Consider the following 23,373-nt stretch of genomic DNA (forward strand, 5'->3'; position numbering starts at 1 on the left):
ACTAGGAATAAAGAATAGGTCTATGATGATTTTAATCTGTTGTTTTATAAATACACTCATATCTACAGAAAAAATTCACACCAAACCAGGATTATTTACTTTTGTAAACTTCAGAGAGAAGTTTTGTCTATCCAGTCTTTGTTGTACAGTATAGGTACTTAACGCTTTTAATGATATTGAGATGAGCAGCGAATGCCCTATTGAGAGTAACACTAGTGGGAAAGAAAAAAAAAAAAAGAAGAATAACACTAGTGGGAACGCCTGGGTGGCTCAGGTGGTTAAGCGTCAGAGTCCTGGGATCAAGGCCCGCGTAGGGCTCCTTGCTCAGTGGGGTGTCTGCTGCTCCTTCTGCCCACTGCTCCCCCTGCTTGTGAGTGCTCACACTCTCTCTCTCTCTCTGTCAAATAAATAAAATCTTAAGAAAAAAAAAAAAGAATAACACTGGGTATTTTGTTTTTCAGGAGCTCAGTTTCAGTATTTCTTCAGGAAATGAGCATATCTACCCTATTATAAAAGAGGCTTCTGAAATGAATTATATGCTGGTCATCTATTCAGTAAATTCAAAGGATAAGTTTGATTTTCTGAAGGGGAAATATATTAATGGTAAAACCACAGTAGCTCAATTTCCTCAATTTTTTGGTCTAAATTTGTTATAATAGGCTATAATGGCAACAAGAAGGAAGAAGGTTGCTAAGAACACTATATATTTTAGGGGGTTTGTATCAAGTTTGAAAAAACAAGCTCATTGTCTTTTGTAAAATCATTTGGTAATGAGAAGGAATCCAAGAAACCATGTCCCCTTTGAGATGAAATCTGGCATTCCCAGGCTGAGTAATATGGTATACCAAAAAGGCAGCCAACCAGGGATCTACACAGCCTGGTTTAAATCCTAGTTTAAAACCAGAGCTGGGTTTAGATCCATCCATTTTTGGATGACCTTTAAAGGCGTCACTAACCCAGCACCCCATTTTCTCATCAGTAAAAAGAGTGGGCCTAGTGATAAAACCCTTAGTTCCTTCCAGCTCTAACACCTTGCAAGTCTAATCATTAGTATTCCACACTCTAAATTTGGCTGAGCCTGAACTTTAATTAGGAAAGAATTGAAGAATCACTAAAGAAAAAAAAAAGCTAGAGAAAGAGGATTAATTGCTGTTCTGTGTCATACTACTGTTTGCTTTCCTATCACTTTCATCAGCTATGCCAGTTACAGAATAAAATTTATTTAAACCAGCATTTCCTATGTTAGATCATACGACTCCAAACCAACACAGATAGCTCTACCGAAAAAATGATTTTAATTTTGTCATTTTACTTTGGTTTCTGGGCAATTTGCTCTGCATATGCTTAAATTTGGATTAAAAGTACCCTTTAAAAAAAAAATCCAGCTAGCTATACACAAAACATAAATCTGTGTACTTTCTGTATGTACATTATGCTCCAATAAAAAGTTTACTTTAAAAAGGATATTCAGAATATAGTCAGAAGACACAATTCCTGAATCTAAAAGTAAATAGAATTTTTGTTATGCATAACCTAACTGGCTCTCTTGACGCATGTCTAGAAGTAAAAGTAATGAATGTGTAAAGAGCTGCACTATTTGTCCCAAGCCCAAACCAAGATTTATCAACAAAAATAGATACAAACTCAAGAAGAATTCACTTTTTGGTGGGTAACAAGAAAAAATCTTTTGCTGCCTAACCTGTGTAGGACGACTCATGCCTAAGTAACAGTTTTAGTTTAGTGTTAGGGTTTTTTGTGGGGTTTTTTGGTGGTTAGGGTGGGGGGAGTTGGCAGTTTATTTCCAGATCTTTGGCAAGGAAGAGAAAGACTTCATCAAAAGTCATGTCATTCATGAGCACAGTATTACAGAAAGAACTAGAACTCTACTCTGTCAAAAAGTTGAAATCAGATTGTAAACTAAATACTTGATATTAAACTCTCTCAAGCATCTTATTTATAAAATGGAAGTAGTATCGACCAGAGTAGTATTAATAACAGTGTTGTTGAAAAGATCAAATGAGACACTAACATGATAACGCTTAAAAACGGTTAAGAAAGAGTAATAGTAATAGTAGCAAAAGTAGTAGTAATAGGGGTATTTATGGAGCATTGTATTTTAACCACTGTTCTTAACACTTTTTACATGTATTTACCCATTATCCTCATAGTTATCATGTCATGTACCTATTATTATCCTCCTTTTATAGATGAGAAAATGGAGGCTCAGAGTGGTTATGTAATTTGCTATACATCATTAGGTTAATAAATGATGGAGTCATGACTCAAGCAACTCAAACAATTTGACTTCAGTACTCAAAGGCTCTTAGCTATTGAATACGCTATTGTCTCAATGGCAAAAAGACCAAGGTTGCCGTATAAACGGATGGGGCTATCCTGAAACAATACATTAAGGTTTGAATGGTCCCATAGTTCCAGCAGATTTAGACCATGTTTGAGAAATACTCTTAAATCAAAGACTTGTTTGCTCTTGGGGGAGAAAAACATTTTGTTATGCTTCTCAACTGAGGATAAGTAGGTCATTTTGTCAGGACCAGTAACAGCAAAATTGCTCTGAAGTGATGATTTTAACATACTGGCACAATCAATTATTTTTATCACAAACTTAAATGATTTTAAAAGACTGTTTTTGGGATGCCTGGGTGGGTGACTCAGTCAGCTGAGCACCCAACTGGTTTAGGTTCTGGTCATTATTTTGTGGTCAGGGGATCAAGCCCCGAGTTGGGATCGGCTCAGCACAGTCTGCTTCAGATTCTCTCTCCCTGTCTCTCCCATTCACTCTCTGTCTCTCAAATACATAAATTCTTTATAAATAAAAATGAGAGAGAGAGAGAGAGACAGTTTCTTTGACCTGAGATAGTAATTGCCTGTGCTGGGTCTGTCCATAAAATAAAAATTGATGCAGAAACTGTGTTAGGTTACTGTTTGAACCACTCACCATTAAAGTGGTTTTAAATTGGCTGTTATAGAACCCATTCAAAATGTATTAACAGTCATTGACCTGGGAGTAGTACCTGTCCCTATGTTAAGTGAAGTCTCCATTAAACCTACTCTTCAATCTTGATGAAGGTGGGGCAATCAAAGCTGTTCAAGAGTGGTTAAAATTAAGAAGAGCTGGTCTGGTTGGCTTTTCACAAGCTGGAAAGAAGGGAGGGCAGAAATGCCCTGTCTTTTCCATATGCTGCGCCTGCACCTCAAGAGAGAAATGGGGTTTTTTGGCACCTGGACCATAGGACACGGGAAGCTGAAATAAGCTACTTCTTTTTGTCTTTTACAGTATATCAGAATAAAATGTTAACAGTTTTTTTTTTTAATATATAAGAACATATTTAGGGCACCTGGATGGCTCAATTGGTTAAAGCAACAGTTCAGGTCATGATCCTGGAGTCCTGGGGTCAAGTCTTGCATTGGGCTCCCTGCTCAGTTGGGAGTATGCTTCCCCCTCTGATGCTCCCCCCTCTCTCAAGTTCTCTCTCTCTCCAATGAATAAATAAAATCATTAAAAAAAAAGAAGAAGAAGAAAACATTCTCCAATCCTCCTTTTGGGAGGAACCTTAAAAACAACTAGGTCATAGCATTCAGCTCATAACTACACACAGAAGCGAATGGAAAAACAAATTTAACCTTGGGCTCATCCCCTATGGACTAAGACCTGGGGAACCTGGCGTGGTCCTACCAAACCAAAGAGGGCACCAATTCATGGTCTAAGTTAACTTTACAACCCGGGAAAGTAAGAAGTCAGTGAAATAATTAGAGTTCCTAGTCCTTTGGACAAAATGAAGGGAAGGGATGATACAGTACCCTGAGGCTAGAAGCATAAAAGAAGGAAAAAGTGTCTACTAAAATCCTAGCAGTTAGAGGTGCTCCTGACTTTCTAAATCCACTCAAGTCCAGAAATAAGGGGCCATGGAATGGCATGTTTAGATCTCTAGTCTACCACAGGAAGACTAACCATAAAAGTCAATTTTTACTCAACAGCTTCCTCACTGAAACCACAACCAGAATTCCCAAGAGTACAAGAGACAAATCACAGACTCCAATATCGGTCACAGAATTAACATAAACAGGTCAGAAATAAAAATTTCATTCATGTGAAAATGGCCTGTTATCTTCAAAGCATGAAGAAAATTACAAAACATGCAGTTAGAGCTGATTTTATTTTGTTAAATGAATCAGGTGATGGGAAACAAACAATGTACCTGAGATAGCTTCCAAAATAAGCAACAATATTTGGGTGTTTACAGTCTTTCATCATAATAATTTCTTGCTGTACAACTGCAAAGTCTTCTCCTAGAATAAAAAACAAGCATGTTGAATATTTAGTAGGTAAGTTTCAAAATGTCAACTTGTTTCAAAACATAAATAATGTTACTGATGTTATATTTAATTACAGTTTCAGTCTTGACAGAAGGTATAGTGATTAAAGCATAACTCTGGTCCTAGACTATCTAGATTTAAATACGAACTCTGTCCCTTACTAAGCTATGGGAGCTTGAGCAACTTACTTGACCTTTCTGTGCCAATTTCTTCCTCCGCAAAAGGGGGATAAAAAGAACTTGTTTCACAGAGCTGTTGGAGAAGTTACATGAGCTAATACATGTAAAAATGTTTAGAACAGTGTCTGATATACACAGTAAGGGCTACAAAACCATTTGCTATTATTAATATTATGCATTGGACATAATCATCATATAATTCACCAGAAAACACACAAGGCTTTTTTCCTTTATTAGCAAATAAAGGAAATCTTATACAATTTAAGCACAAGGAGGTGACTGTCTTTTAAGTCAGGGCAGGAACCTTTATCCACCAGGAGTGTTGAATACACCTCCACAGACTCCTGAACTGAGAGGCCTACACTCCAGCAGTACTGGATTACCAGATGGCCCACGTACAAGGCTTCTCCTGGATTCAAGGGCCTTGCTCCAACTGTACTGGGATGCAGAATGTGATTCTATTTAGCCTTGTTGGACTACTAGTAAATAATCTCTCTCCTTCTATTCCCTTCATGCCCAAATTCTTCAAAATAAGATCTGGCAATCCCATAGCAGTGTCACATGCTCTGGCTCCTGAAAGAACATTGTGCTAGAGAGAAACAGAACTGCAGTGAATGCAAATGTGGTGAACCAGAGACTCTAGAGAAAGAACAAATGCAAGTACTTACATTCAAATCAAAGTAGTTGTGCATTACTAATTCAGTTTTTGAAGCATTATATACTATGAAGAGCCTAACCAAATGTATATTGGTGGCAAAGTAAGAAACCGGTTTCCTAAGTCAAGGCTCAAACTGAATCAGGTCATTATGTCATCAAGCCCTGACATTCCTTGCCTTGACATTTTCCTACTATAAATGTAAGTGAAACTTAAAGTGGCCTAGCCATGAACTATTTGAACCCAGTGTTAAAACCCACCCTACTGCCCCAGTTACAAGGGAAGCAGTAACAGAGAAAAGACAGTATGTCAGGTTCTTAATTTCTGCCATGAAATGAATACAATGTCAAAGATGTCCAAAGGAAGAAAAACAGGAAATTTAATTTTTATGCTTCCAAATTTTCAGAAGAAAATCACTGAACTAGAATCCTCTTCTGAGGTTACTTCGCACCATTAAGAATTCCTGAATTTCATTATATTAAGTAAAATCCAATTAGAGATAATTTTTAAAATCGGATTAGAAATAATAAAACCAAGTAAGACTAATACCAGTTTCCAGGGATATACTAAATACTTGGAAAGCTCTAAATTTTTCTTTTTCACCTCGCTCCCCACTGTAATTTCCCCAAACCAGTGAAGGGGTTACAGAAGATCAAAGTTTATCTAGTTAGAATGAACCCCAGGACTTTAGTTTGATGGTCAGAAGACAGCAGCTCTCTTTCTGGGGATGGTCACTGCACAACTTCAAAGAGAGAGCCAGCTTTAGAATAAAGTTGATCTGTAGAAAGCACTGAGGAAAAACAGAAAAAAGGTGAAAGGAAGAAGGCTTACTTGAGCCTTTGTAGCAGACTCCTCTGTCTCTGTAAGCTTCAGATATACCAACACATGATCAATAAATTCCCTGAATTGTTTAAATTACCTTGAGTTGTGGTTTCTGTTAAACTATAAGCATGACATCTTTGTACATATCCCCCTTACAATACTGCGTCAATGTCTATATGTCTATGTCCTCACTAGAATATTATATCCCCTAGGACAGGATTATGCCCTAATCATTTTTGTATCCCTAGCAACTAATATGTGATCCATAAAACTGTTACCTGAATGAATCTATAATAGGACATAATTCCTCTATATGCTGATTCTAAATCAATAATGTCTGTTATTGGTTTAATTTCAACCAGTTATTACCATATTTTATATAATTAATTGCTTATTTGCTACTTCTTGGTTTTACAAAACCTGTGAATGGCTTTAAGTCCTGGAAAATGGTGTTAATCCAAACAAAGTGCTTCCTTTTTCCTATGAAGTCATTTTCTATGTGATTATGAGAATGGCCAGGTTAAATTCAACATTTTTGTGGGAAAAAAGGATGCAAAGAAAAAAAATCCACAATTCAGTTTTAAAGGTTAACTAAAAAGCCAGATTTGGGCAGGAAAAAAGGAAAGAGTTTCTATACAGCAATAATCCAAAAGAGCTCAATAGATTTAAAATACTTTCTCCAAAGCTCCAGAGAAGTATACACCAAAGAATGAACAGGTACCTCTGTCCCAAATCCTAGCAGACCAGGATGGTTAGACTAGATAATCTCTAGATAATCTCCAATTCTGAGAGTCTAGGATTTTTGTTAAAATTTTTAGACATTAAAGTGAAGATTATGTCTTCCAAAAAATGGCAGGCAAGAGGAAGGCAGGATGGAAGGAAGGAAGATATAAGAAAGGAAGAAAGAAAGAAACCCTGAGAAAAACAGGCAAGCCTGCAAGCAGAGCAGATCAGGAATAAACCAAGTAAACAGACAAATGAAAAGACTAGAGAAGTTCTCAGAATAAACATAACACATATTAAATGTTCAATATATGTTAACTCTTTGCAGCAGGCTGAAAAATGGCCCCAAAGGTAGAAAGGTCCTAATCCCTAAAACCTGTGATATTACTTCATAATGGCAATAAGGGTTTTGCAAATGTGATGAAATTAAGGGATGGGGAAAGTATTCTGAATTATCTAAATGTAATCAAAAGTGTTCTTGTAAGAGGGAATCAGAGGGAAACGAGTTTAAGGTAAAGAAGCAAGACGCTGTTCTTTGAAGATGGGAGGAAGAAGCCAAGAATTAAGGAGTGCAGGGAATGGAGCTCTGAATGCTGGAAAAGACAAGGAAACACATTCCCCCTTTAGAGTCACCAGAGAGAATGCAGCCCTGTACACACTTGGATCTTGACCCAGTGAAACTCACTTTGTGCTTGAGAATTCCAAAACTCTTAAAAGAATAAATTTGTGCTCTTCAAGCCAGCAAGTTAGTGGTAATCTGTTAACAGAAGCCACAAGAAACTAATAAAGTATTACTATCAACATTATTATTATTGTGACAGAGCTGGCTAGCCATTCACAAGTAATCTGTGTTCTCCCCTACACTGTGTAGAAGTTATTGGTGGGAGGCAATCATCTAGTCAAAGACAACATTTCCCTCATGGTGAACACTAAGGTGTCCAAGAAACTAGTTCTTGCCAATGCAAAGTAAGCAAAAGTATTGTGTGCTTGTTCAACTATTTCTCTATTAGCAAGCTACATGACACTGTGAGGCCCCAGGAAATGCAAGAAATTTGGGTTCCTGAGTCACTAAAAGGAAGAAAGTCATCCAACACATTGAGCATCTGCACTGAACAATCACATAAACCTGAAGTAAAATTAATTATGTTAAGCCCACTCATATGTTCTCATTTAGTTATTACAGTAAGTATTATCCTATGCTGATACAATAGTTACCACCCATTTGTTAAAAAAGGTTGTCCAAACTGCTTCACAAATGTTTTCGTAGATTAACAAATAAGATATTAGTCCCTCTATTTAATAGAGAACAGAACCAGATTATAGGCATTTCTATTTGGTATATAATGCTTTCCTGTAAATGTCTATATTTAGTCCTATGTGTGAGAACAAAAGAGGAGACTTGAATATCATGGAGGTGGGTCTTTTCCTGAAAACTATAATAAAACAAAGAATCCCTAATACGTCCTTGCCTTTTAGACATAAACGGACAATCACTGTATTTCCAACATTTCATAAAATAACATATAATCTTAAGTCAAATGCATATCTAACTGACTGCAATTTTGGTATACCTAATTATTTTCACTGGTGTAAACTGGGGACATTTATAAAGGCTACTCTTCTTACATTAACAGAGCATTTTGAAAATAAACTACTCACTTTTTTATAGAATTAGAACTAGACATTCAATAAAATAATTACACAATCAATGTGATAGAACAAATCAATAAGAAAAAGAGAAGAACCACATGGTCCTCTCAATGGATGCAGAAAAAGCATTTGACAAGATATAGCATCCATTCCTGATTAAAACGCTTCAAAGTATAGAGATAGAGGGAACATTCCTCAGCTTTATAGATTCTATCTATGAAAAACCCACAGCGAATATCATTCTCAATGGGGAAAAGCTGACAGCTTCCCTTTGAGATCAGGAACACGACAAGGATGTCCACTCTCACCACTCTTGTTCAACACAGCACTAGAAGTCCTAGCAATAGCAATAGCAATCAGAGAACAATTGGCAATGAAGAAGTCAAACTGTCTCCACAGATGACATGATACTTTATATGGAAAACCCAAAAGACTCCACCCCCAAACTACTAGAACTCACAGAGCAATTCAGTAATGTGGTAGGATACAAAATCAATATACAGAAATCAGCTGCTTTCTATTACACTAACAATGAAAATATAGAAAGGGAAAGTAGAGAATCAATTCCATTACTATAGCACCAAGAACTGTAAGGTACCTGGGAATAAACCTAACCAAAGAGGTAAAGGATCTATACTTGAGGAACTATAAGAACACTCATGAAAGAAGTTCATGAAATTGAAGACACAAGAAGATGGAAAAACATTCCATGCTCATGGATTGGAAGAATAAACATTGTTTAAAAATCTATAATGCCTAGAGCAATCTATACTTTCCATACCATCCCAATCAAAATTCCACCAGCATTTTTCAAAGCGCTGGAATAAACAATCCCAAAATTTGTATGGAACCAGAAGAGACCCCACATTGCTAAGGAAATGCTGAAAAAGAAAAACAAAACTGGGGGCATCATGTTGCCTGATTTCAAGCTTTATTACAAAGCTGTGATCACCAAGACAGCACGGTACGGGCACAAAAACAGACACATAGACCAGTGGAACAGAGTAGAGAGCCTATATATGGACCCGCAACTCTACAGTCAAATAATCTTCAACAAAGCAGGAAGAAATATACAGTGGAAAAAGAGTCTCTTCAATAAGCGGTGCTGGGAAAATTGGACAGCTGCATATAGAAGAATGAAACTTGACCATTATCTTACACCATACACAAAAATAAACTCGAAATGGATAAAAGACCTCATCATGAGTCAGGAATCTGTCAAAATCCTCGAGGAGGACATAGGCAGTAACCTCTTGGATATCGACCACAGCAAAATCTTTCAAGACATGTCTCCAAAGGCAAAGGAAACAAAAGCGAAAATGAACTTTTGGGGCTTCATCAAGATAAAAACTTCTGCACAGCAAAGGAAACAGTCAACAAAATAAAGAGGCAACCCACAGAATGGGAGAAGATATTCACAAATGACACTACAAAGGGCTGATATCCAAGATCTATAAAGAGCTCCTCAAACTCAGCACACACAAAACAGATAATCACGTCAAAAAATAGGCAGAAAACATGAACAGACACTTCTCCAAAGAAGACACACAAATGGCTAACAGACATGTGAAAAATTATTCATCATCATTAGCCATCAGGGAGATTCAAATCAAAACCACACTAAGATACCACCTTATACCAGTCAGAATGGACAAAATCAACAAGACAGTGAACAAACAACAAGTGGTGGAGAGGATGTGGAGAAAGGGAACCTTCTTACACTGTTGGTGGGAATGCAAGTTGGTGCAGCCACTTTGGAAAACAGTGTGGAGATTTCTTAAGAAATTAAAAACAGAGCTACCCTATGACCCTGCAATTGCACTACTGAGTATTTGCCTCAAAAATACAGATTAGTGAAAAGAAGAGCCATCTGTACCCCAATGTTCATAGCAGCAATAACCACAGTCGCCAACCTGTGGAAAGAACCAAGATGCCTTTCAACAGACGAATGGAAAGGGCGCCTGGGTGGCTCAGTGGGTTGAGCCGCTGCCTTCGGCTCAGGTCATGATCTCAGGGTCCTGGGATCGAGCCCTGCATCGGGCTCTCTGCTCAGCAGGGAGCCTGCTTCCCTTTCTCTCTCTCTCTGCCTGCCTCTTTCCATCTACTTGTGATCTCTCTCTGTCAAATAAATAAATAAAATCTTTAAAAAAAAACAAAAACAGACAAATGGATAAAGAAGATATGGTCCATATATACAATGGAGTATTATGCCTCCATCAGAAAGGACGAATACCCAACTTTTGTACCAACATGGACGGGACTGGAGGAGATTATGCTGAGTGAAAAAAGTCAAGCAGAGAGAGTTTATTATATGGCTTCACTTACTTGTGGAGCGTAAGGAATAAAACGGAGGACACTGGGAGAAGGAGAGGAGAAGTGAGTTGGGGGAAATTGGAGGTGGAGAACAAACCATAAGACACTGGACTCTGAGACACAAACTGAGGGTTTTGGAGGGGAGGGGGTTAGGGGCATAGCGTGAGCCTGGTGGTGGGTATTAAGGAGAGCACATACTGCATGGAGCACTGGGTGTGGTGCATAAACAATGAATCTGGGAACACTGAAAAAAATAAAATTATAAAATTATATTAAAAAAATAATTACACAAGTACTATTGTTTGAATAAATATGGTAAAGCTGTCAAAACAGAACTAATGGTTGCGAAGCAGAACTGTCATTTTGCTCTGTGTAACAACTTATGTATCTAATTCCAGGTCATTGTATGAAGGCAGCTGACATGTCTCTTCACACTAAAGAAGTAGAGGTTATTTGAAAATCCAACCAGGAAAATTTTAAAGATTATCTGTAGTGGGAGTTGAGCCAACAGAACAACATTCAGGGAACCAAGTCTTAGTCTATTTGTAAACTGTGGATCCTATTTCCTTTCTGTCCGCTGTAAAGTAAACACAAATTTACAAGTCATCCTCAATTTCCTTTTGTCTTCTTACTTTGTTTCCTATTTCCTGTTTTGTTTCTTTGCTTTCTTATTTTCCTTTTGTCATCTTTATGTCTCTCTTCTAAATGTTAACATCTTCACAACCCTAATAAGCTGACATGGTTTGACAAGGTCATATAATGAAATAATTTTCTGCACTATCAACAGTAATTTAGCACAGTAACTAAATGGTGCCTGGGTGTCTCAGTGGGTTAAGCCTCTGCCTTAGGCTCAGGTCATGATCTCAGGGTCCTGGGATCCAGCCCTCCATGGGGCTCTCTGCTCAGCAGGGAGTCTGTTTCCCCGCCCTCCCTGCCTGCCTTTCTGCCTACTTGTGATCTCTTTCTCTCTGTGTCAAATAAATAAAATCTTTTTTTAAATGCTTTTAATTGTTTCTTAAGATTTTAAAAGCAAGTTTTCTCAACTTGTTTTACCTTCCAGCTTATAACTCTGTGAAAAGATATGTGAGTGTATGCTTGAGTATATATGTTATTTATGGAAAAACCTAAATGCTTTAATTTGGATAAAGGTGAATAGTTACTCTTTGCATAATCTCTCGAGAATATATTCAACAATCACCATACACTAAGCAGCCAATATGATATATAAGAGAATGTGCTAGAGACTGGAGGCAGAGTTTCAGTTTAAGGAACTTAGAGGGGACATAAAATTTGTACTATAATAACTGTAAAGGCTTAAAGTCAAATGTTCAGTAATTCCCTTATTTCTAGAACATCAAATCTATACTTGGCTACTGGACTCACCATACATTAGCAACTCCCCATATCTAGCACAGTGTCATGATTAAGGATATGTACTTTTGGAATCAAAATACTGATCTATGAAACCTGATTTCACATTTTCTAGTTGTGTGATCTGGGGCAAATTCATTCATATTCTCTCTCTGAATTCAGGTTGCTCATAAAAAGGAGAAAACAGTGTCTCCCTCTCTTAAGGTTATTTTAAGGATTCGATGAAAGAATAGTTAAATACTTAGAACAAGTATTCACACATGTTCATTACTATTATCTGCTATTATTACTACGCAGTAGGATTGTTATTTGTAATTCTACCTTTTCTCCTACTTTTCGCCCTCTTCACTCTATTTCAGTCACACAGTCCTCCTTCCTTTTCCTTGAATACCATAAAGGAGCTCCTGTCTCTCAGCCTTTACACTTTCTATTCAGACTACTAAAGCACTCTTTTCCCCCCAGATGGCTTGCTTCCTCACTTCTCTCAGGGCTCTACCCAATTATTGCCTTCACAGTGAGACTGTCTCTGATATGCCCATGGAAAATAGCAACCCGCAATCACAACTCCACAAATACCCTTACTATTCTGTTTTTCTCTATAACACTTACCATACCCAACATACTGTATGTGTACTTATTCACTGTGTCTCCTAACACATAATAGAACAGTGAATATTAATGTGTCAGGGAATTATTCTGTAAGTGCTAAGCAGCTGAAATCCACAAGAGAAAAAAAAAAAGGTGGATAAATAGTAAAAATACAAAATTCTCATTATTTGTAGTATATATGATTACGTTCCTGGAACGCAAGCAAACCAAAATCAACTGAAAAAACAACCAAAAACAATTTTTTAAAATCCTTAAAGTTATAGCCATCAAATAAATAAATAAATAAATAACCACGGGAGTGTTTCCCCCTCTCTCTCTGCCTGCCTCTCTGCCTACTTGTGATCTCTGTCTGTCACAAAAAATAAAATCTTAAAAAAAAAAAAAAAAAAAGGGAGGGGGTCACCTGGGTGACTCAGTGGGTTAAGGCCTCTACCTTCAATTCAGGTCATGATCCCAGGGTCCTGGATCAAGCCATGCATTGGGCTCTCTGCTCAGCAGGGAGCCTGCTTCCCTCCCCCCCATCTCTGCCTACTTGTGATCCCTCTATGTCAAATAAATAAAATCTTTTTTAAAAAATAAATAAACATGGGAGAACCATGTTGTAATTGGCATTACTTTAAAATAAGTAGCTCTCATTAAAGAATTGATATACCCAGAAGAATTCTCATCTTTTTTGATTCTTTATCTACTCCAGATCTCATTAAATGTCCTGTCTGTCACACCCCTGGGGATAAAAATATATATTTATAAAAAGTAAAAAATTAAAGAAAAAAAAATTCCTGTCACAGAGATAAGGAAAAGAAATAAAAAGCATCCAAACTGGAAATGAATAAGTAAAATGATCTGTTTGCAGTTGACATGATCTTATAAGTAAATAAAAACTCTAGCGATTCCGTAAGACAATTGTAAGCACTAACAAATGAATTCAGGGGGTGCCTGGGTGGCTCAGTGGGTTAAGCCTCTGCCTTTGGCTCAGGTCTTGATCTCAAGGTCCTGGGATCAAGCCCTGCATTGGGTTCTCTGCTCGGCAGGAAGTATGCTTCCCTCTCTCTCTGCCTGCCTCTCTGCCTACTTGTGATCTCTCTCTCTGTCAAATAAATAAATAAAATCTTTTTAAAAAATTCTTTAAAAAAACCGAATTCGGTAAAGTTGTAGAATACAAAAACAACATACAAAAATTAGTTGTGTTTACATACCTGAGCAATAAATAATCCAAGAAGAAAATTCTGGAAAATCTCAATTATAATCTCATCAAAAAGAATAAAATACTTAGAAATAAACTTAACCAAGGAAGTGAAAGACTTGTACACTAATAACAACCAAATATTGCTGAAAGAAATTAAAGAAGACATAAATACATAGAAAGATATCAATATTTATAGATTGGAAGGCTTTATATTGTTAATGTCCTTACCACCCAAGATGATCTACAGATTCAGTGCAATCCTAATAGAAACCCCAGGGGCATTTTTTGCAGAAATAGAAAAAACAACCCTAAAAGTCCTATCAAACAACCACAAAGGATCCTGAATATCCAAAACAATCTTGAGAAAAAAGAACCAAGCTGGAGACTTCATATTTCTTTTTTTTTTTTAATTTTTTTTATTTTAAAGATTTTTATTTATTTATTTGACAGAGAGAGATCACAAGTAGGCAGAGAGGCAGCAGAGAGAGAGAGGAGGAAGCAGGCTCCCTGCTGAGCAGAGAGCCCGATGCGGGACTCGATCCCAGGACCCTGAGATCATGACCTGAGCCGAAGGCAGCGACTTAACCCACTGAGCCACCCAGGTGCCCCGACTTCATATTTCTTAAAAAATACTACAAAGTTACAGTACTTACAACAGAATGGTACAGGCATAAACACAAACACACAGACCAATGGAACAAAATGGAGAGCCCAGAAATAAATCCACACATATATGGTCAACTGATTTTGAACAAGGGCAGCAAGACTTAGAATAGTCTCTCCAATAAATGGTGCTTCAAAACTGGATATCCACATGCTGAAAAAGGAAACTGGACCTTCATCTTACACCATACAGAAAAATCAACACAAAATGGATTAAAGACTTAAGTTCAAAACCTGAAAATGTAAAACTTCTAAAAGAAAACACAGAGGGAAAACTTCGTAACATTGGTCTTGGCAATGACTTCTTGGATATGATACGAAAATAACAAGCAACAAAGGCAAAAATAGACAAGTGGGACTACTTCAAACTAAAAGATTACTGGCACAGCCATGAAAACATCAACACAGTGAAAAGGCAAGCTACAGAACAGAAGATATTTGTAAACCTTCTATCTGATAAGGGGTTAATATCCACAATATATAAGAAAACTCCTACTTCTCAAAAGCAAACGTCTCAAAACAGAACACCCTGATTAAAAAATGGGCAAAGAAGGGCGCCTGGGTGGCTCAGTCAGTTAAGCGTCTGCCTTCAGCTCAGGTCTTGATCCCAGGGACCTGGGATTGAGCCCCCACATCAGGCTCTCTGCTCGGCAGGGACCCTGCCTCTCCCTCTGCCTGTCACTCCCCCTACTTGTGTTCTCTGTCTCTCTGTCCAAAAAATAAATAAAATCTTTTTAAAAAGGGGTACGTGGGTGGCTCAGTGGGTTAAGTCTCTGCCTTCGGCTCAGGTCACGGTCTCAGGGTCTCGAGATCGAGGCCCGCATCAGGCTCTCTGCTCAGCAGGGAGACTGCTTCCCCCCCTCTCTCTGCCTGCCTCTCTGCCCACTTGTGATCTTTTTGTCAAATAAAAAAATAAAATCTTAAAAAAAAAATCTTCTATAAATGGGCAAAGGAATTGAATAGATATTTCTTCAAAGAATACATACAAATAGCCCACAGACACATGAAAAATGTTCAACATCACTAATCATCAGGTAAATGCAAATCAAAACCAAAATGCAGTATCAACTTACACCTGTTAGAATAGCAAAAGAAGGAAGGAAGGAAGGAAGGAAGGAAGGAAAGGAGGGAGGAAGAGGAAAAAAATAAAAAAAATTGTTGGAGAAAATGTAGAGAAATTTGAATACTTGTTAACTGCTGCTAGGAATATAAAATGATAAAGGTGCTATGGGAAATAGAACAGAGGCTCTTCAAAATATATATATATATATATATATATATATATATATACACACACATATATAGAGAGAGCTACCATATTATCCGGCAATACAACTTCTGGATATTTGCCCAAAGGAATTGAAATCAGAACCTCACAGAGGTATGTGAACTCCCATGTTCACTTCAGCATTATTCACAATAGCCAAGAGGTAGAAACAACTTAAAAGTCCACTGATGAACAAAAAGATAAAGAAAATGTGGGGATATATACAGTGGAATATTGTTCAACTATTAAAGAGAAGAAAATCATGACATATGCAACAACATGGATGTCCCTTGAGGACGTTATGCTAAGTGAAATAAACCAGTCACAGGACGAATACAGCAAGATGCCACTTATGTGAGGTATGGGAAGTAGTCTACCATCACAGAAACAAAAAGCAGAATGGTGGTTGCCAGGAGCTGAGACAGCAATGAAGAGTTATTGTTCAATGGGTATAGAGTTTTAATCATACTATATGAAAAAGTTCTAGATCTGCCATACAACATTGTGTTTATAGTTAACAAATACTGTACTGTACACTTACAAATTTGTTAAGAAGGGTAAATCTGCGTTTTTTACCACACACATACATGCATGTGCACATACAATGTCCCATGGCCAGAGAGAAAAATTTAAACTTAGACTATGGGAAACAAATGAGATTTCCCATGTCCATCTTATGGGTACTTCATTCACAAAACTTCCTGCTTCCATTCTACTTTAAACACAAAAAATGTCCATCTGTGCTATATGTAAAAGTATTTCATAGCTAATTTTAATTTACCTTTGTTATCTGGTACTTTTCCAAATACATCATTTATAAAACTGCATTTCATATTATAGAAACAATAAATGGAATTGACAGTATTTCAGTAATCCATGGCTCACTTCCCAGAGCTGTTATTCTTTTTAAAAAGCTGTCAATTACTGTCTCAAACTACCATAGTACCAAGAAGTACCAAAATCCAATTACCATCTTAAACTACAGAGGACCATGAAATCCAATAGCTGATTTTAAGAAGATAGAAAATTCACTTTAAGCACTTACAATATAACACTGTAAAATAGTTTTTTGTAAAGGCACAAAAAAGTAACCAATTTTTAGTTTTGGGAGGAAAACTCAAATCACACTTAGTACCACACAGAAATATAAAGGAAGTATTTAATAATCCTATGGTCTTCTAGATATTCCAATGTAAATAAAAAGATAATTATGAAAGTAGTATTAGTATTCTGACTCTTTAAATATGTCATCTAATGAAAATACCTAATCTAATGAAAATAAATACAGTCTGTCTATTTGTATGGCCATCTTCTCCTAAGTGTTCATGATTAACAATGTTGAAGGTAAGTAACACTTATATTTGCATAAATTGCTACAAATCAACTTTGACCTTGGATTCAGCAGGATCAAAAAGCAATTTTCTTCAACCACAAGAGGAAGTTTGCAAAGAACCCAAATACATGGAGACTAAACAGCATCCTTCTAAAGAATGAATGGGTCAACCAGGAAATTAAAGAAGAATTGAAAAAAATCATGGAAACAAATGATAATGAAAATACAACGGTTCAAAATCTGTGGGACACAACAAAGGCAGTCCTGAGAGGAAAATATATAGCGGTACAAGCCTTTCTCAAGAAACAAGAAAGGTCTCAGGTACACAACCTAACCCTACACCTAAAGGAGCTGGAGAAAGAACAAGAAAGAAACCCTAAGCCCAGCAGGAGAAGAGAAATCATAAAGATCAGAGCAGAAATCAATGAAATAGAAACCAAAAAAACAACAGAACAAATCAACGAAACTAGGAGCTGGTTCTTTGAAAGAATTAATAAAATTGATAAACCCCTGGCCCGACTTATCAAAAAGAAAAGAGAAAGGACCCAAATAAATAAAATCATGAATGAAAGAGGAGAGATCACAACTAACACCAAAGAAATACAAACTATTATAAGAACATACTATGAGCAACTCTATGGCAATAAATTTGACAATCTGGAAGAAATGGATGCATTCCTAGAAACATATAAACTACCACAACTGAATCAGGAAGAAATAGAAAGCCTGAACAGACCCATAACCAGTAAGGAGATTGAAACAGTCATTAAAAATCTCCAAACAAACAAAAGCCCAGGGCCAGACGGCTTCCCGGGGGAATTCTACCAAACATTTAAAGAAGAGCTAATTCCTATTCTCCTGAAACTGTTCCAAAAAATAGAAATGGAAGGAAAACTTCCAAACTCATTTTATGAGGCCAGCATCACCTTGATCCCAAAACCAGACAAGGATCCCACCAAAAAAGAGAGCTATAGACCGATATCCTTGATGAACACAGATGCGAAAATACTCAACAAAATACTAGCCAATAGGATTCAACAGTACATTAAAAAGATTATTCACCACGACCAAGTGGGATTTATTCCAGGGCTGCAAGGTTGGTTCAACATCCGCAAATCAGTCAATGTGATACAACACATCAATAAAAGAAAGAACAAGAACCATATGATACTCTCAATAGATGCTGAAAAAGCATTTGACAAAGTACAACATCCCTTCCTGATCAAAACTCTTCAAAGTGTAGGGATAGAGGGCACATACCTCAATATCATCAAAGCCATCTATGAAAAACCCACCGCAAATATCATTCTCAATGGAGAAAAACTGAAAGCTTTTCCGCTAAGGTCAGGAACACGGCAGGGATGTCCATTATCACCACTGCTATTCAACATAGTACTAGAGGTCCTAGCCTCAGCAATCAGACAACAAAAGGAAATTAAAGGCATCCAAATCGGCAAAGAAGAAGTCAAATTATCACTCTTCGCAGATGATATGATACTATATGTGGAAAACCCAAAAGACTCCACTCCAAAACTGCTAGAACTTATACAGGAATTCAGTAAAGTGTCAGGATATAAAATCAATGCACAGAAATCAGTTGCATTTCTCTACACCAACAGCAAGACAGAAGAAAGAGAAATTAAGGAGTCAATCCCATTTACAATTGCATCCAAAACCATAAGATACCTAGGAATAAACCTAACCAAAGAGACACAGAATCTATACTCAGAAAACTATAAAGTACTCATGAAAGAAATTGAGGAAGACACAAAGAAATGGAAAAATGTTCCATGCTCCTGGATTGGAAGAATAAATATTGTGAAAATGTCTATGCTACCTAAAGCAATCTACACATTTAATGCAATTCCTATCAAAGTACCATCCATCTTTTTCAAAGAAATGGAACAAATAATGCTAAAATTTATATGGAACCAGAAAAGACCTCGAATAGCCAAAGGGATATTGAAAAAGAAAGCCAACGTTGGTGGCATCACAATTCCGGACTTCAGGCTCTATTACAAAGCTGTCATCATCAAGACAGCATGGTACTGGCACAAAAACAGACACATAGATCAATGGAACAGAATAGAGAGTCCAGAAATAGACCCTCAACTCTATAGTCAACTAATCTTCGACAAAGCAGGAAAGAATGTCCAATGGAAAAAAGACAGCCTCTTCAATAAATGGTGCTGGGAAAATTGGACAGCCACATGCAGAAAAATGAAATTGGACCATTTCCTTACACCACACACAAAAATAGACTCAAAATGGATGAAGGACCTCAATGTGCGAAAGGAATCCATCAAAATCCTTGAGGAGAACACAGGCAGCAACCTCTTCGACCTCTGCCACAGCAACATCTTCCTAGGAACAACGCAAAAGGCAAGGGAAGCAAGGGCAAAAATGAACTCTTGGGATTTCATCAAGATCAAAAGCTTTTGCACAGCAAAGGAAACAGTTAAAATCAAAAGACAACTGACAGAATGGGAGAAGATATTTGCAAACGACATATCAGATAAAGGACTAGTGTCCAGAATCTATAAAGAACTTAGCAAACTCAACACCCAAAGAACAAATAATCCAATCAAGAAATGGGCAGAGGACATGAACAGACATTTCTGCAAAGAAGACATCCAGATGGCCAACAGACACATGAAAAAGTGCTCCATATCACTCGGCATCAGGGAAATACAAATCAAAACCACAATGAGATATCACCTCACACCAGTCAGAATGGCTAAAATCAACAAGTCAGGAAATGACAGATGCTGGCAAGGATGCGGAGAAAGGGGAACCCTCCTCCACTGTTGGTGGGAATGCAAGCTGGTGCAGCCACTCTGGAAAACAGCAGGGAGGTTCCTCAAAATGTTGAAAATAGAACTGCCCTATGACCCAGCAATTGCACTATTGGGTATTTACCCTAAAGATACAAACGTAGTGATCCAAAGGGGCACGTGCACCCGAATGTTTATAGCAGCAATGTCCACAATAGCCAAACTATGGAAAGAACCTAGATGTCCATCAACAGATGAATGGATCAAGAAGATGTGGTATATATACACAATGGAATACTATGCAGCCATCAAAAGAAATGAAATCTTGCCATTTGCGACAACATGGATGGAACTAGAGTGTATCATGCTTAGCGAAATAAGTAAAGCAGAGAAAGACAACTATCATATGATCTCCCTGATATGAGGAAGTGGTGATGCAACATGGGGGCTTAAGTGGGTAGGAGAAGAATAAATGAAACAAGATGGGATTGGGAGGGAGACAAATCACAAGTGACTCTTAATCTCACAAAACAAACTGAGGGTTGCTGGGGGAGGGGGTTTGGGAGAAGGGGGTGGGATTATGGACATTGGGGAGGGTATGTGCTTTGGTGAGTGCTGTGAAGTGTGTAAACCTGGTGATTCACAGACCTGTACCCCTGGGGATAAAAATATATGTTTATAAAAAATAAAAAATTAATAAAAAAAATAAAAAATAAAAAGCAATTTCCTTGCTCCAACTAAACAGTAAGAGATCAAAAATAACCTGACTGGCATATCAAAAAAGAGTTTCCAACAGATTATTAGTTTTAGTTTTTGGTTTAAAGAAAACAGGATTTCCACTCTTTAAAAAAACAAAACTCCTACAACACAGTGGTTTTCTATCTTGTTTTCCTCATGGCCTCTCCCAAGGAAATTTTAATGCCACAGATATTGGTGTGTGTGTTGTGTATACATCTGTGCTATATATAGAAAAAAGAGTAAGATTTTTTTTTTCACACCCAAAGAACCAAAATCTACCCACTTTTCATTTTAAACAACTATTTGAGAAAACATTCCTCAGTAGGAAGGTCTCCAGACAATGAGCTGAGAGTGGCTTAACCTGAAATTCCTGACTAACCTGCTAGGTCTCTTTTTCTCTTACCTGGATCCAGCTCTTCCTTGAGAGCCTGGTTTACCAATGTAGCTCTGATGGAAGATTCAAAATAAAGTAAGCACCCATAACTCAGAAGTGAATTCTCAGTACCAGTCCTCTGGGTTATATCCCTCCTACTTTATAAAAATTATAGTAGCATACCTAGAGTTTCCTTATGTAAAGTAGGTCTAGAGTAGGCTTGAAAAACATTCTAGAGTAAGAACAGAAAAAGGAAACATAAATCATGGTATAGTTTTTAAACCAAGTGAAGATTATAATGGGCAATAATTTCTCTATCTTTATCATGCTTACTAACAAGAACCACAATCCTATTGCTAGGGATAGTTCTAAAACTTCCAGATGCTTTAAGATCTCTGACAGTCTCTTTTTCTCTCACAAGGCTTGATTTAAAAATACATTTTTTCTAGTGGCTCCTGGTCCTGAGGCTATGTAGTTTAGCATAAACCACAGCTGAATAAAACTTAGGAAAAGACAAAACAGTACAGCAAAACTATTCTCCCCATAACCTCAATTTGGGTGTACACTGTTCCTCCCCCTATCCCCTAGTAAACTATCAGTCGTGTTTCAGTCCTATTCTTCCACTCTCAAATCTCATGCGCTCAGCCCTGCCTTCCATGCCACTCGACTGTGGATGCATAATAGGTCTTACCCCCAGGGTCTCTCTTCTTAATCTGTACACTGACTGTGCTACCAGCCTGTTTAAAAAAACAAAAAACAAAAAAATCCCCCACTCCACAGGGTAAAATCTAAATCTTTGGGCTACTACATACAGTTCTCCATAAACTATCATCAATCTGCTTTTCACATCTTATCTCCCACTATACCCAAACAGAGCATATCACTCTAGTCTTATTTCCCAAACAGGTCTAGTAGGCGAACACCACCTTTGCTTTCACACCATCCTCATATGAAATACCCTCCATTCTCCTATAGGTAGCAAAGTCCTAGCCAGCCTTGGAGGCTCAGCTGAACTGTTCCTTTCCTAATTATACCAGTGAAATGAACCTCGCAACCTCTACGGAACCCACTAAATGAGTCAAGATATATGAGCTACTCTGTTCTACTAGTGTCCTCTCACAGAGCATCTTGCCTAGATACTCCCTATCTAGAGCATTTCACAGAGCAAAGAGTCAAAGTCAGCTATTCACTGACCTGGGAACTGATTAGGTTTTTCTAGTCACAGCTACCCCCATTCCTTCCTGCCAAAAGAATTCATAAATAGACACCCCTGGCTCAGAGTGGATCCCTGTAGTCTGGCTGCTACATAAACACTCCAGTTAATTTTCACGATGGGTAACAAGCTCCTTGAAGGCAGGAAGGATCCCTGTCTTTGTATCTTCTATTCTGTGCTCGCTTCGGCAGCACATATACTTTGTATCTTCTATTCTAACTGAATTGAGTACTAAATAAATACTCATACAGTTAAATCCACTGAACAGACACTCAGGACTGGAAATGAGGAGGAAATGGCAGATATATTAAATAAAAAGTCCTCGGCTGTTTTTTTTTATTTTTGAGCATTATTACCCTTCAATGTGTAAATACCTAAGCTGTCCAGTATAGTCAGCCTCAAGCCCACAACGTATCTTGAATATATTCAAGAGCAGCTAAGCACTCCATGATTAATCTTTGAGAAGTAACTATCCTAAATGATGTAACAATGGCTCTCTCCATGATGGCAACAAACACAGTGCGGCTCTGAGTAAACAACTGGTAGTAGGGGACTACTACAGGGCTCCAGGGAGACAGGAAAAGGAGCCGGATCAGTAATTCCCCTGGTGTCTTCCACTCTATGATGAAAATAAAAGGAAGAAAGCACCGCTCTCAGGAAAGAAAAATACTAATGACAAAAGGAGACAGGAAAATGTGGACACTGGGGAGGGTATGTGCTATGATGAGTGCTGTGAAGTGGGTAAGCCTGATGATTCACAGACCTGCACCCCTGGGGCAAATAATACATTATATGTTAACAAAAAAAACAAACAAACAAACAAACAAGAGACAGGAAAAAAAAATTATAAGATGTAACTTCAGAGAACCATGAAAAACTAGTGGAGTGAGGGTCTTCCCAGTCCTGTTCGCACTTACAAAAATTTGTTCTACCATTTAATAAATGTTGCTCTCATGGAAACAAAACAGAAATCCTATTCTTCTTACTACGAATTTCCCTTCTCATCAATCTCTATACTTTTCATTGTGTTGGAAAAGAAATGAGTTTCCCCATCTGGAAGAAATGAGATTTTCCTCTGAGTTCCTACCTAATTAATCAGTGTTATCTGCATTTACGTTCAACTTTAAAAACTAGCACTGCAAGCAATAGCACAAATGAGTCATTAGAAG

General features: G+C 37.5%; 1 protein-coding gene across 8 annotated transcripts in view; it reads right to left on the minus strand.

Moving 5' to 3' along the window:
* Nucleotides 1–23,373, minus strand: part of MAP4K3 (mitogen-activated protein kinase kinase kinase kinase 3) — a 198,171-nt gene that overhangs the window by 87,449 nt on the left and 87,349 nt on the right. For all 8 annotated transcript variants that reach the window (XR_009405292.1, XM_059405517.1, XM_059405514.1 and 5 more), the window contains exon 3: nt 4,218–4,308. Coding sequence is in view for 7 of the 8 variants with exons in the window: in XM_059405517.1 (XP_059261500.1) it covers nt 4,218–4,308 (91 nt within the window). In the remaining variant the exon portion in view is untranslated. The remainder of the gene's footprint in view (nt 1–4,217; nt 4,309–23,373) is intronic.

Source organism: Mustela nigripes, chromosome 7 (genome assembly GCF_022355385.1).
Source record: "Mustela nigripes isolate SB6536 chromosome 7, MUSNIG.SB6536, whole genome shotgun sequence".
Classification (NCBI taxonomy): domain Eukaryota; kingdom Metazoa; phylum Chordata; class Mammalia; order Carnivora; family Mustelidae; genus Mustela; species Mustela nigripes.